This window comes from Cherax quadricarinatus, chromosome 26 (genome assembly GCF_038502225.1).
Source record: "Cherax quadricarinatus isolate ZL_2023a chromosome 26, ASM3850222v1, whole genome shotgun sequence".
Taxonomy (NCBI): domain Eukaryota; kingdom Metazoa; phylum Arthropoda; class Malacostraca; order Decapoda; family Parastacidae; genus Cherax; species Cherax quadricarinatus.
This window is the reverse complement of record NC_091317.1, coordinates 33,894,563-33,911,340: the sequence shown is the minus strand read 5'-3', so window position 1 is coordinate 33,911,340 and position 16,778 is coordinate 33,894,563. Positions and strand designations below refer to the sequence as shown.

The 16,778-nt window shown below is 38.9% G+C and overlaps 1 protein-coding gene across 8 annotated transcripts in view; it reads left to right on the top strand.

The window, feature by feature from the left end:
* LOC128691724 (ATP-dependent helicase brm) overlaps positions 1-16,778 on the top strand; it is a 153,088-nt gene that overhangs the window by 127,474 nt on the left and 8,836 nt on the right. For all 8 annotated transcript variants that reach the window (XM_053780621.2, XM_070088919.1, XM_070088918.1 and 5 more), the window contains one exon: positions 13,760-13,971. In XM_053780621.2, coding sequence (XP_053636596.1) covers positions 13,760-13,971 — 212 coding nt within the window. The remainder of the gene's footprint in view (positions 1-13,759; positions 13,972-16,778) is intronic.

Genomic DNA, 16,778 nt, shown 5'->3' with positions numbered 1-16,778 from the left:
ACTTGAATCCTCGAAATGGGAAATACAATGCCTACACTCTAAAGGAGGGGTTTGGGATATTTGCTGTTTGGAGAATCATTTGTGTACCTCTGGCAGGAGAGTGATAGTGTGAATGATGATGAAAGTGTTTCTTTTTTGGGTCACCCTGCCTTGGTGGGAGATGGCCAGTGTGTTAAAAAAGAAAGATCAAACATTTATATAAAATATAATGTGAGGTAATATATATCAGCCAAACAGTATTGTTCGTTTGGTGTTTACAGGTTTTTGTAGCTTAATGTCTGCAGTATTATTAAAGTAGTGGACAATATAATTTGATATTTACACATGAAATATACTCTTGTAAAATCATCCTCAAGTTCAAAATTAAAATTTTTGCATGATAGTATAATACATCAGTGAAAAGCTGAGATTTGTTTTTGTTTTTTTGAATAAAAATAATTTGCTTTGGAAAAAAGCTATGTAAAATACATAGTGTGTTAAATTTCATATCACTTGTTAACTACTTAAATGAGAATACTCAGCATTTATTTTCATGATTTTATAAATACAGTAGGGCCCCACTTATACGGCAGGTTAGGTTCTAGGCTACCGCCGTAAAGCGGAAATTGCCGTAAAGTGGAACACCCTTTTTTCCCCTTATAAATGCATACAAACACTAGATAACAAGTTTACACTAACATACATTAAGTTATCAATAGAACTTGGCATCAAAAAACAATAAAAAAATACAATACACCCACAGTGCACTCATTACTTACCTTAAAATATATATAGTCTTAATCTAGGGTGAGACAAGTAGTATTTATTGTAAGAAATCAAGTGTGGTATGTATGGTAGTCAGCTGGGCTACCATACCAGGCCATTCTACCCACACATAATATTCTATGATACTTAAGCATCCCAGATTCATTCATTCATTAGAGATTTGCCAGTACTTCCGGCCCGGGTCTTCTCCAGATGGTGACCCAGCGGTGGCCCCCGGGGAGGGGGTGTCGTTCATCTTCTTCATTCTTCTATCTTCTCTCTTGGGCCCTCCGGATGGAGGGTAACTTCTTCTTCTATCTTGCATTGACTCCCCCAGTGGGGAGTGTCTTCTCGCTTGGGATCTTCAGTGTCACAGTTGGGCAGAGGCAGAAAACAGGGTCCCATTGGAGCCTCACCCCAGCTTTAGCAAACAGCAGAGCGATAAAATGCATATACAGTTCACTCATTACTTACCTTAAAATATTTGCAGTCTTAATGTAGGGTGAGGGGTGAGTAAACAAGATCAAACGAATAAATGAGAGAGAGAGAGAGAGAATGAGTACATGTGGGAGGACAGGTGCAGAGTTATGTAAACAAACCAGGCAAACATAAGTTTTGTAGACAAAGTGTACACGTCTGGTTTGTGTACAAGTTGTCTCTACATTGATATGGTAGAATAAATAAAGAAGAAAACTCCCATTCTCATGTAACACCATTTTTAGAAGAAATGATGCTCTGAGTGAAGGCAATGGAAATAAGTCACTCTGTCTGACTTTTTTGGGTTATCCTAGGTACTTTACACATATGCTGCTATGTATGATAATCTATGTAACTGTATTTGTGTATACCTGAATAAACTTACATACATATGAAAGGAATAATTTTCTACATTTACCCCCAGTAACACATTTTCTCTTATATTAGACTAGAGAAAATGTTCTCTTGCCGTCACTTGTACAAGTTCTTTGGCTACGTCATCTCATATTTATGTTTATTTATTCTATTGTCGGGTGTATTTATCATCTTTATATGTTATGGATCTTGTTTATTATATAATTTTGAAAAAATATCATGGATGGATTAAGGAAAATGCATATATTAATGTAATATACGACATTTAACGAGACTCGGTGATTATTATTATTATTATTATTATTTCTAATATGGCGTCATTTGTGCAAGTCGTCTGGCTACCACATCTCATATTTATGATCATTCTACTGTGGGGTGTATTTATCATCTTTATATGTTATGCATTGTGTTTATTATATAATTTTGAAAAAATATCATGGATGGATTAATGAAAATGCATATATTAATGTAATATACGACATTTAACGAGACTCGGTGATTATTATTATTATTATTATTATTATTATTATTATTATTATTATTATTATTATTTCTAATATGGAGTCATTTGTGCAAGTCATCTGGCTACCACATCTCATATTTATGATTATTTATTCTACTGTGGGGTGTATTTATCATCTTTATATGTTATGCATCGTGTTTATTATATAATTTTGAAAAAAATATCATAGATGGATTAATGAAAATGTGTTTATTAACGTAATATACGACATTTAAATGAGACTCGGTGATTATTATTATCATTACTAATATGACATCTTGAGATATAAGACAGTCTTACTGATTTTAATGTGTACCTGCATGCCAGCACAGTATGTAAGTTTATTTAGGTACAGGTATACATAAGTATAATTATCAGAGGTAGGGGAGTTTCGGTGGGGGGAAATAAATGGGATTAAATCTGGAGTATTTGAGAGAGTTAGAGCAAAGGAAGGGGTAGCAGTAATGTTGAAGGATCAGTTATGGAAGGAGAAAAGAGAATATGAATGTGTAAATTCAAGAATTATGTGGATTAAAGTAAAGGTTGGATGCGAAAAGTGGGACATAATAAGCGTGTATGCACCTGGAGAAGAGAGGAATGCAGAGGAGAGAGAAAGAGATTTTGGGAGATGTTAAGTGAATGTATAGGAGCCTTTGAACCAAGTGAGAGAGTAATTGTGATAGGGGACCTGAATGATAAAGTAGGAGAAACTTTTAGAGAGGGTGTGGTAGGTAAGTTTGGGGTGCCAGGTGTAAATGATAATGGGAGCCCTTTGATTGAACTTTGTATAGAAAGGGGTTTAGTTATAGGTAATACATATTTTAAGAAAAAGAGGATAAATAAGCATACAAGATATGATGTAGGGCGAAATGACAGTAGTTTGTTGGATTATGTATTGGTAGATAAAAGACTGTTGAGTAGACTTCAGGATGTACATGTTTATAGAGGGGCCACAGATATATCAGATCACTTTCTAGTTGTAGCTACACTGAGAGTAAAAGGTAGATGGGATACAAGGAGAATAGAAGCATCAGGGAAGAGAGAGGTGAAGGTTTATAAACTAAAAGAGGAGGCAGTTAGGGTAAGATATAAACAGCTATTGGAGGATAGATGGGCTAATGAAAGCATAGGCAATGGGGTCGAAGAGGTATGGGGTAGGTTTAAAAATGTAGTGTTAGAGTGTTCAGCAGAAGTTTGTGGTTACAGGAAAGTGGGTGCGGGAGGGAAGAGGAGCGATTGGTGGAATGATGATGTAAAGAGAGTAGTAAGGGAGAAAAAGTTAGCATATGAGAAGTTTTTACAAAGTAGAAGTGATGCAAGGAGGGAAGAGTATATGGAGAAAAAGAGAGAGGTTAAGAGAGTGGTGAAGCAATGTAAAAAGAGAGCAAATGAGAGAGTGTGTGAGATGTTATCAACAAATTTTGTTGAAAATAAGAAAAAGTTTTGGAGTGAGATTAACAAGTTAAGGAAGCCTAGAGAACAAATGGATTTGTCAGTTAAAAATAGGAGAAGAGAATTATTAAATGGAGAGTTAGAGGTATTGGGAAGATGGAGGGAATATTTTGAGGAATTGTTAAATGTTGATGAAGATAGGGAAGCTGTGATTTCGTGTATAGGGCAAGGAGGAATAACATCTTGTAGGAGTGAGGAAGAGCCAGTTTTGAATGTGGGGGAAGTTCGTGAGGCAGTAGGTAAAATGAAAGGGGGTAAGGCAGCCGGGATTGATGGGATAAAGATAGAAATGTTAAAAGCAGGTGGGGATATAGTTTTGGAGTGGTTGGTGCAATTATTTAATAAATGTATGGAAGAGGATAAGGTACCTAGGGATTGGCAGAGAGCATGCCTAGTTCCTTTGTATAAAGGCAAAGGGGACAAAAGAGAGTGCAAAAATTATAGGGGGATAAGTCTGTTGACTATACCTGGTAAAGTGTATGGTAGAGTTATTATTGAAAGAATTAAGAGTAAGATGGAGAATAGGATAGCAGATGAACAAGGAGGCTTTAGGAAAGGTAGGGGGTATGTGGACCAGGTGTTTACAGTGAAACATATAAGTGAACAGTATTTAGATAAGGCTAAAGATGTCTTTGTGGCATTTATGGATTTGGAAAAGGCGTATGACAGGGTGGATAGGGGGGCAATGTGGCAGATGTTGCAGGTGTATGGTGTAGGAGGTAGGTTACTGAAAGCAGTGAAGAGTTTTTACGAGGATAGTGAGGCTCAAGTTAGAGTATGTAGGAAAGAGGGAAATTATTTCCCAGTAAAAGTAGGCCTTAGACAAGGATGTGTGATGTCACCGTGGTTGTTTAATATATTTATAGATGGGGTTGTAAGAGAAGTAAATGCGAGGGTCTTGGCAAGAGGCGTGGAGTTAAAAGATAAAGAATCACACATAAAGTGGGAGGTGTCACAGTTGCTCTTTGCTGATGACACTGTGCTCTTGGGAGATTCTGAAGAGAAGTTGCAGAGATTGGTGGATGAATTTGGTAGGGTGTGCAAAAGAAGAAAATTAAAAGTGAATACAGGAAAGAGTAAGGTTATGAGGATAACAAAAAGATTAGGTGATGAAAGATTGGATATCAGATTGGAGGGAGAGAGTATGGAGGAGGTGAATGTATTCAGATATTTGGGAGTGGACGTGTCAGCGGATGGGTCGATGAAAGATGAGGTGAATCATAAAATTGATGAGGGGAAAAGGGTGAGTGGTGCACTTAGGAGTCTGTGGAGACAAAGAACTTTGTCCTTGGAGGCAAAGAGGGGAATGTATGAGAGTATAGTTTTACCAACGCTCTTATATGGGTGTGAAGCATGGGTGATGAATGTTGCAGCGAGGAGAAGGCTGGAGGCAGTGGAGATGTCATGTCTGAGGGCAATGTGTGGTGTGAATATAATGCAGAGAATTCGTAGTTTGGAAGTTAGGAGGAGGTGCGGGATTACCAAAACTGTTGTCCAGAGGGCTGAGGAAGGGTTGTTGAGGTGGTTCGGACATGTAGAGAGAATGGAGCGAAACAGAGTGACTTCAAGAGTGTATCAGTCTGTAGTGGAAGGAAGGTGGGGTAGGGGTCGGCCTAGGAAAGGTTGGAGGGAGGGGGTAAAGGAGGTTTTGTGTTCGAGGGGCTTGGACTTCCAGCAGGCATGTGTGAGTGTGTTTGATAGGAGTGAATGGAGACAAATGGTTTTTAATAATTGACGTGCTGTTGGAGTGTGAGCAAAGTAACATTTATGAAGGGGTTCAGGGAAACCGGCGGGCCGGACTTGAGTCCTGGAGATGGGAAGTACAGTGCCTGCACTCTGAAGGAGGGGTGTTAATGTTGCAGTTTAAAAACTGTAGTGTAAAGCACCCTTCTGGCAAGACAGTGATGGAGTGAATGATGGTGAAAGTTTTTCTTTTTCGGGCCACCCTGCCTTGGTGGGAATCGGCCAGTGTGATAATAAAAATAATAAAAAATATATATAAAATATGAAAAAACTTTTAAAAACACTTGAAATTTTGGAGTTAAAAGACATAATGGAGAGACTTGGTGCTTACAGATCTCACAGAGAATGTAAACAAACCGGGTGGGGGCGCAGTGACCTTATTAGAAAGTCAGGTGGGGGAGCCGTATAGCGAGTTTTGGTCATAATTTGAAATGACCGTATTAGCGGAACACCGTGAAGTGGGGCCCTACTGTATAGGTATAGATCATTCATCTAAACTGAATTTCAATTCTTAAGCTCTTCATAAAATATTAATATTTAATTATTTAAAGTGTTCATTTAAAATATGACCTACATCATGTTTTCCATTTTACCCCTCAACACCATATACAGTATACTGCATTATTTAAAAACCATCTTGGTTCCTTTCTTAGTATTTACTAAGGTTACTACATACTAATTTTCAGTCCATTAGTTATTGCCATTCTCTGTATATAATAAAAAATGTAGCCAATACCTACATCACAAAAGATCTACCTCACTACACAACTTAGGTCTAACACATAATTGTAGCACATGTACTCTACACTTTCTCATGTACAGGGAAGAAAATGAGTGATGGTAAGAGAGAAGGGGAAGGGGGGAGTGTATTGAAGGTAGTGAGTAGTGACATAAGTGATGAAGACAGTTTTGTGAGGTCTTGTGCCACTAAGTATCCAGGACATATGAGTAGCTAGAGGCTACCACATGCAAAGGGAAAGAAAACTCATTGTGGTACACAAATGCAGATAGATTATCTAACATAAGTGATGATGTGAAATAATGAATAGCAGAGGTAACTATACATCATAGCCATCACAGAGACAAAACTGACTAAACTGATATCAGATGCCATATTTCCTATAGGATATCTAGTGAGGACAGAGGAAGTGGAGTGGCATAGGTAATCAGCAATCAGTAGATTTTTTATTAGGATGGGTGGAGCAAGCAACTACAAAGTGGGCTCAGTAAAAATTGGGGGACACAAAGTAGTAGTAGTTGCTGGGATATGACAGCCATCTAACAGTAGTAGACCTTAATATAATGTTTATACAGTATCTACTTTATATACATTTGTGCATCAGTTTAAGTGATAAACTATGTATTTTGTGATAAACAGGGACATGTAGTAGGTTGGTAGACAGCAGCTGCCCAGGGAGGTACTACTGTACTGCCATGTCAATGTAAAATGGAAACCTGTATTTGTTTTACATGATGGTAGGATTGCTGGTGTCTTTTTTCTGTCTCATAAACATGCAGAGTTTCAGGTGTGTCTTGCTACTTTTACTTACACTTAGTCACACTACACATACATGCACACATTTATGTATACACACTCATCTGAGTTTTCTTCAGCTTTATCTTAATAGTTCTTGTTCTTACACTCAGGTCACACTACACATACATGTACACGTTTATGTATACACATTCATCTGAGTTTTCTTTAAATTTATCTTAATAGTTCTTGTTCTTATTGCTTTTCCTTTCATATCCATGGGGAAGTAGAATAAGAATCTTTCCTTTGTAAGCTATGCGTGTTGTAAAAGTCGATTGAAATGCCGGGAACAATGGACCAGTAACCCCTTTTCCCGTATAGCCTACTAAAAAAAAAAAAAAACGTCAAAGTGGGATTTTTGAATGTGTGTGGATGTTGTGCAAATGATAAGAAAGAGATGATTGTGGATGTTATGAATGAGAAGAAGCTGGATGTCCTGGCTTTAAGTGAAACAAAGCAGAAGAGGGTGGGAGAGTTTCAGTGGGGAGAAATAAATGGGATTAGGTCAGGGGTTTCAAATAGAGTTAGATCTAAAGAAGGAGTAGCAATAATGTTGAAGGATAAGTTATGGCAGGAAAAGAGGGAATATAAATGTATAAATTCAAGGATTATGTGGTGTTAAATAAGGGTTGGATGCAAAAAGTGGGTTATAGTAAGTGTTTATGCACCTGGAGAAGAGAGAAGTGTAGAGGAGAGAGAGAGATTTTGGGAAATGTTGAGTTGAGTGCATGGGGAGTTTTGAACCAAGTGGGGGAGTGCCAGGGGTTGGGGATCTCAATGTTAAAGTGGGTAAAAATGTAGTGGAGGGAGTGGTAGGTAAATTTCGGGTGCCATGGGCAAATGAAAATGGGGAACCATTAATTGTACTATGTGTAGAAAGAAGTTTGGTAATAAGTAATATATATTTTATGAAAAAAAAAAAAGAATCAATAGGTATACAAGATTTGATATAGCACATAATAAAAGTAGTTTGTTAGATTATGTATTGGTGGATAACAGATTGAGGAGATAGGCTTCAGGATATACATGTTTATAGAGGGGCAACCGATATATTGGATCAGTATCTAGTTGTAGCTACAGTTAGAGTAAGAGGTAGATGGGACAAAAGGAAAATGGCAACAATAGGTAAGAGAAACATGAAACTTTATAAAATAGGGGAAGAGGAAGTTACGGTGAGGTATAAACAACTATTGGCAGAAAGATGGGCTAGTGTAAGTATAGGTAGTTGGGGGGGGGGGGCATTGAAGAGGGATGGGATAATTTTAAATATGTAGTATTAGAATGTGGGGCAGAAGTTTGTGGCTATAGAAGGGTGGGTGCAGGAGGAAAGAGGAGCAATTGGTGGAATGATAAGGTAAAGGGTGTGATAAAAGAGAAGGTAGCTTATGAGAGGTTTTTACAAAGCAGAAGTGATGTATGGAGAGTAAAAGAATGGCGAGAGAGTACAAAAGGAGAGAAAATGATAGAGTGGGGGAGGCACTGTCAAGAAATTTTGCTGAGAATAAGAAAAAATTTTGGAGTGAGCTAAACAAGTTAAGAAAGCCTAGGGAATGAATGGATTTTTTTTCAGTTAAAAACAGAGGAGGGGAGTTAGTAGATGGCAGGAATATTTTGAGGAATTTTTAAATGTCGGTGAGGAACGGGGAGGCAGTAATTTTGTGCACTGGTCAAGGAGGTATAACATCTCTTAAGAGTGAAGAATAGTAAAGTGTGAGTGTGAGGGAGGTGCGTGAGGAATTACCTAGACTGAAAGGGGGTAAAGCAGCTGGAACTGACGAAATCACGACAGAATGTTAACCCTTTCAGGGTCCAAAGGCCAAATTTCAAAATGCGCACCAGTGTCCAAGAATTTTCAAAAAATAATTTTGTTATTTTTTCTTATGAAATGGTAGAGAATCTTTTTCTGAAGGTAATAGAACAAAAAGTACGAAATTTGATGGAAAATTTACGAAATTATGCTCACAAATTTTGACGTGTCACCGATATTTACGCATCGGCGATTTTGCTTACGTTGACTCCCATTTTAGGCCAATTATATTACTCCAGTCGACCAAATTCTTAGCTATTTTACTAGTATTACTTCTATTTTATCGATTGAGCACAAAAAAATCGCCAGGTCAACTGTTGCAACTACAAAATAAAGTGATTGGAAATTTGTAATTTGGCCAATTTAATGCAAAGTTCAAAATATTCTAATTTCAAAATAGGGTCCAGAATAAACAATGCAGACATTCCTGGCACTAAACTAACATTTCCTCTGTTCATTAGTTATGTTTTCAGGCTTTACAAATGAATCCCATTTTGAATTTTTATTCACATAATGAATTTTTATTCAAACCAAAAAATAGAAGATTTACTGTTATGCAATACTGTAATAATTGTATAAATAATATCACCACATTTGTGAACGTATATTAGACCCACCAGCTGGCGTGTATTAGACGTGTGAGATCATTTGTTTACTCTTGAACATCAGCAAAAATTTAACATTTCTGCTATTTTGAGCTCAGTTTCAACCCATTTCCATTACAATCAAAATCATCTCTATTTCTGTAATATATTTTCAATTCTATCAAATGAGACCAAGAAATTGCAAATACAACTATAAAAAACATATGAAAAACACTGCAAAGTTGCTGTTTTAATCGAAAATTAGTCTCAGTTTTTTTCTCTCAAGCACTGTGTGCTGCAGGATTTGTTTTATGTGGTGCACACATACCACATAGATGTATTCTCTCATATTTTTTTTTTTTTTTTTATTATCACACCGGCCGATTCCCACCAAGGCAGGGTGGCCCGAAAAAGAAAAACTTTCACCATCATTCACTCCATCACTGTCTTGCCAGAAGGGTGCTTTACACTACAGTTTTTAAACTGCAACATTAACACCCCTCCTTCAGAGTGCAGGCACTGTACTTCCCATCTCCAGGACTCAAGTCCGGCCTGCCGGTTTCCCTGAATCCCTTCATAAATGTTACTTTGCTCACACTCCAACAGCACGTCAAGTATTAAAAACCATTTGTCTCCATTCACTCCTATCAAACACGCTCACGCATGCCTGCTGGAAGTCCAAGCCCCTCGCACACAAAACCTCCTTTACCCCCTCCCTCCAACCCTTCCTAGGCCGACCCCTACCCCGCCTTCCTTCCACTACAGACTGATACACTCTTGAAGTCATTCTGTTTCGCTCCATTCTCTCTACATGTCCGAACCACCTCAACAACCCTTCCTCAGCCCTCTGGACAACAGTTTTGGTAATCCCGCACCTCCTCCTAACTTCCAAACTACGAATTCTCTGCACTATATTCACACCACACATTGCCCTCAGACATGACATCTCCACTGCCTCCAGCCTTCTCCTCGCTGCAACATTCATCACCCACGCTTCACACCCATATAAGAGCGTTGGTAAAACTATACTCTCATACATTCCCCTCTTTGCCTCCAAGGACAAAGTTCTTTGTCTCCACAGACTCCTAAGTGCACCACTCACTCTTTTTCCCTCATCAATTCTATGATTCACCTCATCTTTCATAGACCCATCCGCTGACACGTCCACTCCCAAATATCTGAATACGTTCACCTCCTCCATACTCTCTCCCTCCAATCTGATATTCAATCTTTCATCACCTAATCTTTTTGTTATCCTCATAACCTTACTCTTTCCTGTATTCACCTTTAATTTTCTTCTTTTGCACACCCTACCAAATTCATCCACCAATCTCTGCAACTTCTCTTCAGAATCTCCCAAGAGCACAGTGTCATCAGCAAAGAGCAGCTGTGACAACTCCCACTTTGTGTGTGATTCTTTATCTTTTAACTCCACGCCTCTTGCCAAGACCCTCGCATTTACTTCTCTTACAACCCCATCTATAAATATATTAAACAACCACGGTGACATCACACATCCTTGTCTAAGGCCTACTTTTACTGGGAAAAAATTTCCCTCTTTCCTACATACTCTAACTTGAGCCTCACTATCCTCGTAAAAACTCTTCACTGCTTTCAGTAACCTACCTCCTACACCATACACTTGCAACATCTGCCACATTGCCCCCCTATCCACCCTGTCATACGCCCTTTCCAAATCCATAAATGCCACAAAGACCTCTTTAGCCTTATCTAAATACTGTTCACTTATATGTTTCACTGTAAACACCTGGTCCACACACCCCCTACCTTTCCTAAAGCCTCCTTGTTCATCTGCTATCCTATTCTCCGTCTTACTCTTAATTCTTTCAATTATAACTCTACCATACACTTTACCAGGTACACTCAACAGACATATCTAGGCCCAAATTTACTGCTCACAGCTTATCAGAGTGAGCTGAGCTCATGGCGTAGATCTACGGTTTGGACCCTCAACGTATAGCCGTAGATCTACGGCACGGACCCTCGAAGGGCTAAAAGCGTGGGAGGGGGAGATAGAGAGTTGGAGTGGTTGGTAGTTTTGTTTAATAAATGTATGAAAGAGGGGAAGGTACCTAGGGATTGTCAGTGTGTGTGTATATTTCCTTTATATAAAGGGAAGGGGGACAAAAGAGATTATAAAAATCATAGGGCAATGAGTTTACTGAGTATACCAGGTAAAGTGTACAGTAGGGTTATTATTGAAAGAATTAGAAGTAAGACAGATGAGCAAGGAGGCTTTAGAATGGGTAGAGGATGTGTTGATCAGTTGTTTACATTGAAGGATATATGTGAAAAGTATTTAAATAAAGGTAGGGAAGTTTTCATTGCATTTATGGATTTAACAAAGGCATATGATAGAGTGGATAGGGGAGTAATGTGGCAGAAGTTGTAAGTGTATGGAATAAGTAGTATGTTAGTAAATGTTGTAAAGAGTTTTTATGACAATAGACTCAGTTTAGGGTATGTAGGAAAGGAGATGACTTCCCAGTAAAAGTATGTATTAGACAGGGATGTGCAATGCCACCATGGTTGTTTAACAAATTTATAGATGGGATTGTAAAAGAAGTAAATGCTAGGGTGTTCGGGAGAGGGGTGGGATTAAATTATGGGGAATCAAATGCAAAACAGGAGTTGACACAGTTGTTTTTTGTTGATGATACTATGATACTCTACTTTTCGGGGATTGTAAAGAAAAGTTGCAAACTTTAGTGGACGAGTTTGAGAGGGTGTGTAAAGGTAGAAAGTTGAAAGTGAACATAGATAAGAATAAGGTGATGAGGGTATCAAATGATTTAGATAGGGAAAAATTGGATATCATATTGGAGGGAGGGAGTATGAAGTGAATGTTTTCAGATATTTGGGAGTTGACTTCTCAGTGGATGGGTTTATGAAGGATGAGGTTAACCAAATAATTGATGAAGGAAAATAGGTGAGTGGTGCATTGAGGTATCTGTAGAGAATGTAGTGGTCCCAACACTTTTATCGGTGTGAAGCATGGGTTGTAAATGCTGCAGCGAGGAAGCGGCTGGGAACAGTGATGTCCTGTCTAAGGGCAGTGTGTGGTGTAAATATTATGCAGAGAATTTGGAGTGTGAAAATTAGGAGGTGTGGAGTTATTAAAAGTACTTATTAGTCAGAGGGCTGAAGAGGAGGTGTAGTCATTTAGAAAGAGTGGAATAAAGTAGAATAACTTGGAGAGCGTATAAATCTGTAGGGAAAGGAAGGCGGGGTAGAGGTCATCCCCAAAAATGTTGGAGGGGGGGGTCAAGGAGGTTTTGTGGGCGAGGGGCTTGAATTTCAGCAAGCGTTAATGAGCATGTTAGGAGTGAATATAGACGAATAGTTTTTTGACGAGCTATTGGAGTGTGAACAGGGTAATATTTTATGAGGGGATTCAGGAAAACCGGTTAGCTGGACTTGAGTCCTGGATAACTTGAGTCCTGGAAATTGGAAGTACAATGCCTGCACTTTAAAGGAGGGGTTTGGGATATTGGCAGTTAGGAGGGACATCTAAACTGTCATATTTGAGTGCCTTTGTAAATACAGTGATTTTGTATGAGTGATGAGGAAAGTTTTAAATGATGATGGAAGTTTTTTCTTTCTTTTTGTGTTTTTCTTTTTGAGTCACCCTGCCTTGGTGGGAAATGGCCAACGTGTTAAAAAAGTGTGAGGGGGTTGTTGGTTGTGGTGGTGGGGGCTACTAAACCCAGCAATAATAACAACACATGGAGATAACCTATAGGTAGTAGGTTGGTAGACAGCAACTGCCCAGGGAGGTACTACCGTCCTGCCAAGTGAGTGTAAAATAGAAACCTGTAATTGTTTTACATGATGGTAGGATTGCCGGTGTCTTTTTTCTGTCTCATAAACATGCATGATTTCAGGTACGTCCTGCTGCTACTACTACTTACATTTAGGTCACACTACACATACATGTGCAAGCATATATATATACACACCCCTCTGGGTTTTCTTCTATTTTCTTTCTAGTTCTTGTTCTTGTTTACTTCCTCTTAACCCCATGGGGAAGTGGAACAGAATTCTTCCTCCGTAAGCCATGCGTGTCGTAAGAGGCGACTAAAATGCCGGGAGCAAGGCGTTAGTAACCTCTTCTGTATATATTACTAACTTTAAAAGGAGAAACTTTCGTTTTTCCTTTTGGGCCACCCCACCTCAGTGGGATACAGCTGGTATGTTGAAAAAAAAAATTGGAGATAACCAAAGAAGTTTTTCTCTTTTTTTTTTGATAGCTTGCCTTCATATTATGGTGGGTATTGTTCTGGGCAGCATGTAAGTTTTGGTGAATTGCAAAGCTTTAAAAAATATTTAGTTGGGTATTTTGAGGGGTCTAACAAACATAACTTTTTTTTTTCCCATATGTTTTTCATTTCAGTTGAAATTTTTTTTTTATTAGATGCCGTTTTCAGAAACATAACTACCATTCTTATTGACGGTCAGCTGTAATTTTTTTAATGTATATGTGGAGTGATTATATATATTTATGAGTTTAACTTCTTTAGGCTATGGAAGAGGAGGAGGAGGAAGTCACTAGTAGCAAGAATAAGAGAGGTTCTAAAGGAAAGCGTAAACGACAAGATGAAATGGAGAACGACGATGACCCTAAGCCCAAAAAACGTGGACGTCCTGCTAGGGAAAAGCCAGGACCCAAAAATAAAAGGCTCATTCGTCAGTTAAAACGCCTTATGGACATTGTGATAAAGTATGAAGATAGGTAAGTAGTTTTCACCTGATTGTGTAACTGTTGGAATTTATTATTTTTTTTTTTAACACCCCACCGAGGTGGGGTGACCCAAAAAGAAAGAAAAAAAACAACAATCTTTCATCTTCATTCAATACTTTCACCATCATTCATACATAATCACTGTCTTTGCAGAGGCGCTCAGATACAGCAGTTTAGATGTCACTCCAAACAGCCAATATCCCAAACTCTTCCTTTAAAGTGCAGGCATTGTACTTCCCACCTCCAGGACTCAGGTCCGGCTAACCGGTTTCCCTGAATCCCTTCATAAAATATTACCCTGATCACACTTCAACAGCTCGTCATGTCCCAAAACCCATTCGTCTCCATTCTAACATCTTCATGCATGCTTGCTGGAAGTCCAAGTCTTTAATTTATAAAGTTTCTTATATTATTATTATTTTTTTTTTTTAACAAGTCAGCCATCTCCCACCGAGGCAGGGTGACCCAAAAAGAAAGAAAACCCCAAAAAAGAAAATACTTTCATCATCATTCAACACTTTCACCTCACTCACACATAATCACTGTTTTTGCAGAGGTGGCCAGAATACAACAGTTTAGAAGCATATATATATAAAGATGCACAACATATCCCTCCAAACTGCGAATATCCCGAACCCCTCCTTTAAAGTGCAGACATTGTACTTCCCATTTCCAGTACTCAAGTCTGGCTATATAAAAATAACCGGTTTCCCTGAATCCCTTCACTAAATATTACCCTGCTCACACTCAACAGCTCGTCAGGTCCCAAATACCATTCGTCTCCATTCACTCCTATCAAACATGCTCACACACACTTGCTGGAAGTCCAAGCCCCTCACCCACAAAACCTCCTTTACCTAGATATTTCCCACCAAGGTAGGGTGGTGCAAAAATGAAAAACTTTCACTGTCATTCTCCATCACTGTCTTGAGAGAGGTGCGCTTACTCTACAGTTATAAAACTGCAACATTACAACTCCTCCTTCAAAGTGCAGGCACTGTACTTCCCATCTCCAGGACTCAAGTCCAGCCTGCCAGTTTCTCTGAATTCCTTCATAAATGTTACCTTGCTCACACTCCAACAGCACATCAAGTCCTAAAAACCATTTGTCTCCATTTGCTTCTATCTAACATGCATGCTTGCTGGAAGTCCAAGCCTCTCGGCCACAAAACCTCTTTTATCCCCTCCCTCCAATCTTTCCTAGGCAGACGTCTGCCTCGCCTTCTCTCCACTACAGATTTATACACACTCGAAGTCATTCTGTTTTGTTTCATCCTCTCTGCATGTCTGAACCACCTCAATAACCCCCCTCAGTCTTATTTTTATCAAATGTTCAAGGTATTAGCATACTTATTGTGAATTATGTTTTTAGTTTTGCTTATAATTTATTTTATCAACATATTGTTGATATATATGTGGAGACAAAAATTTTTATCAATGGAGGCAAAGAAGGGAATGTTTGAAAGTACAGTGGACCCTCGACTAACGCTATTAATCCGTTCCTGAGAGCTCATCGTTAGTCAAAATTATCGTTAGTCAAGTTAATTTTCCCCATAAGAAATAATGGAAATCAAATTAATCCTTGTAGGACACCCCAAAGTATGAAAAAAAATTGTTTTTACCACATGGAATATTAATTTTAATACACACAAACTGAAGAAGACATGCACAGTTACATGACACTTACCTTTATTGAAGATCTGGTGATGATTGATGGGATGGGAGGAGGGGAGAGTGTTGATGGTCTCAGTGTTTAGAAGGGGAATCCCCTTCCATTAGGACTTGAGGTGGCAAGTCTTTTACCGGGGTTACTTCCCTTCCCTTTAAATCTCTCAAACCAACCTTTGCTGGTCTTAAATTCACTCACATCACCACTAGTTGCTGGCATTTTTTTAATTAAATCGTCATGAAACTTCCTAGCCTTTTCACTTATGATCGCTTGAGAGATGCTATCTCCTGCTATCTGTTTTTCGTTTATCCACGCCAATAACAGTCTCTCAACATCTTCGAGTACTTGCGATCTCAGTTTCGAAAACATAGTTGCACCTTTGGCAAGAACAGCTTCCTTGATTGCCGTTTTCTTGGCCACAATAGAAGCGATGGTTGATTGAGGTTTTGTGTACAACCTGGCCAGCTCGGAGACACGCACTCCACTTCATACTTAGCAATGATCTCTTTCTTCATATCCATAGTAGTTCTCACCCTTTTTGCTGTAGGGTTGGCACTAGAAGCCTTCTTGGGGCCCATGGTGACTTATTTTGCAGGTGCAATCACTAAAAAGGCTGTGATAATATGAAATGTTCTGATTGTATGCTTGGAAGCGACCGCGGTGGCTGGCTGGCTTGTAAACACTGGCGAGAAGTGGACGCGTTTCAGACGGAACGAATAGTGTTGGTCGAGTTTTTTAGCGCTAGTCGAGGCAAAAATTTTGCGTCAAAATGTATCGCTAGTCGGATTTATCGTTAATCGATGCCATCGTTGGTCGAGGGCCCACTGTATAGTGGTACCAACAATCTCATATGGGTGTGAAGCTTTGGTTGTGAATGCTACAGCGAGGAGGCAGTTGGAAGCAGTGGAGATGTCCTGTCTAAGGGCAATGTGTGGTGTAAATATCATGCAGAGAATTCGAAGTGTGGAAATTAGGAGAAGGTGTGGAGTTAATAAAAGTATTAATCAAGAGGGCTGAAGAGAGGTTGTTGAGGTGGTTTGGTCATTTAGAGAAAATGGATCAAAGTAGAATGACTTGGAGAGCGTATAAATCTGTAGGGGAAGGAAGGCGAGGTAGGGGTCGTCCTCAA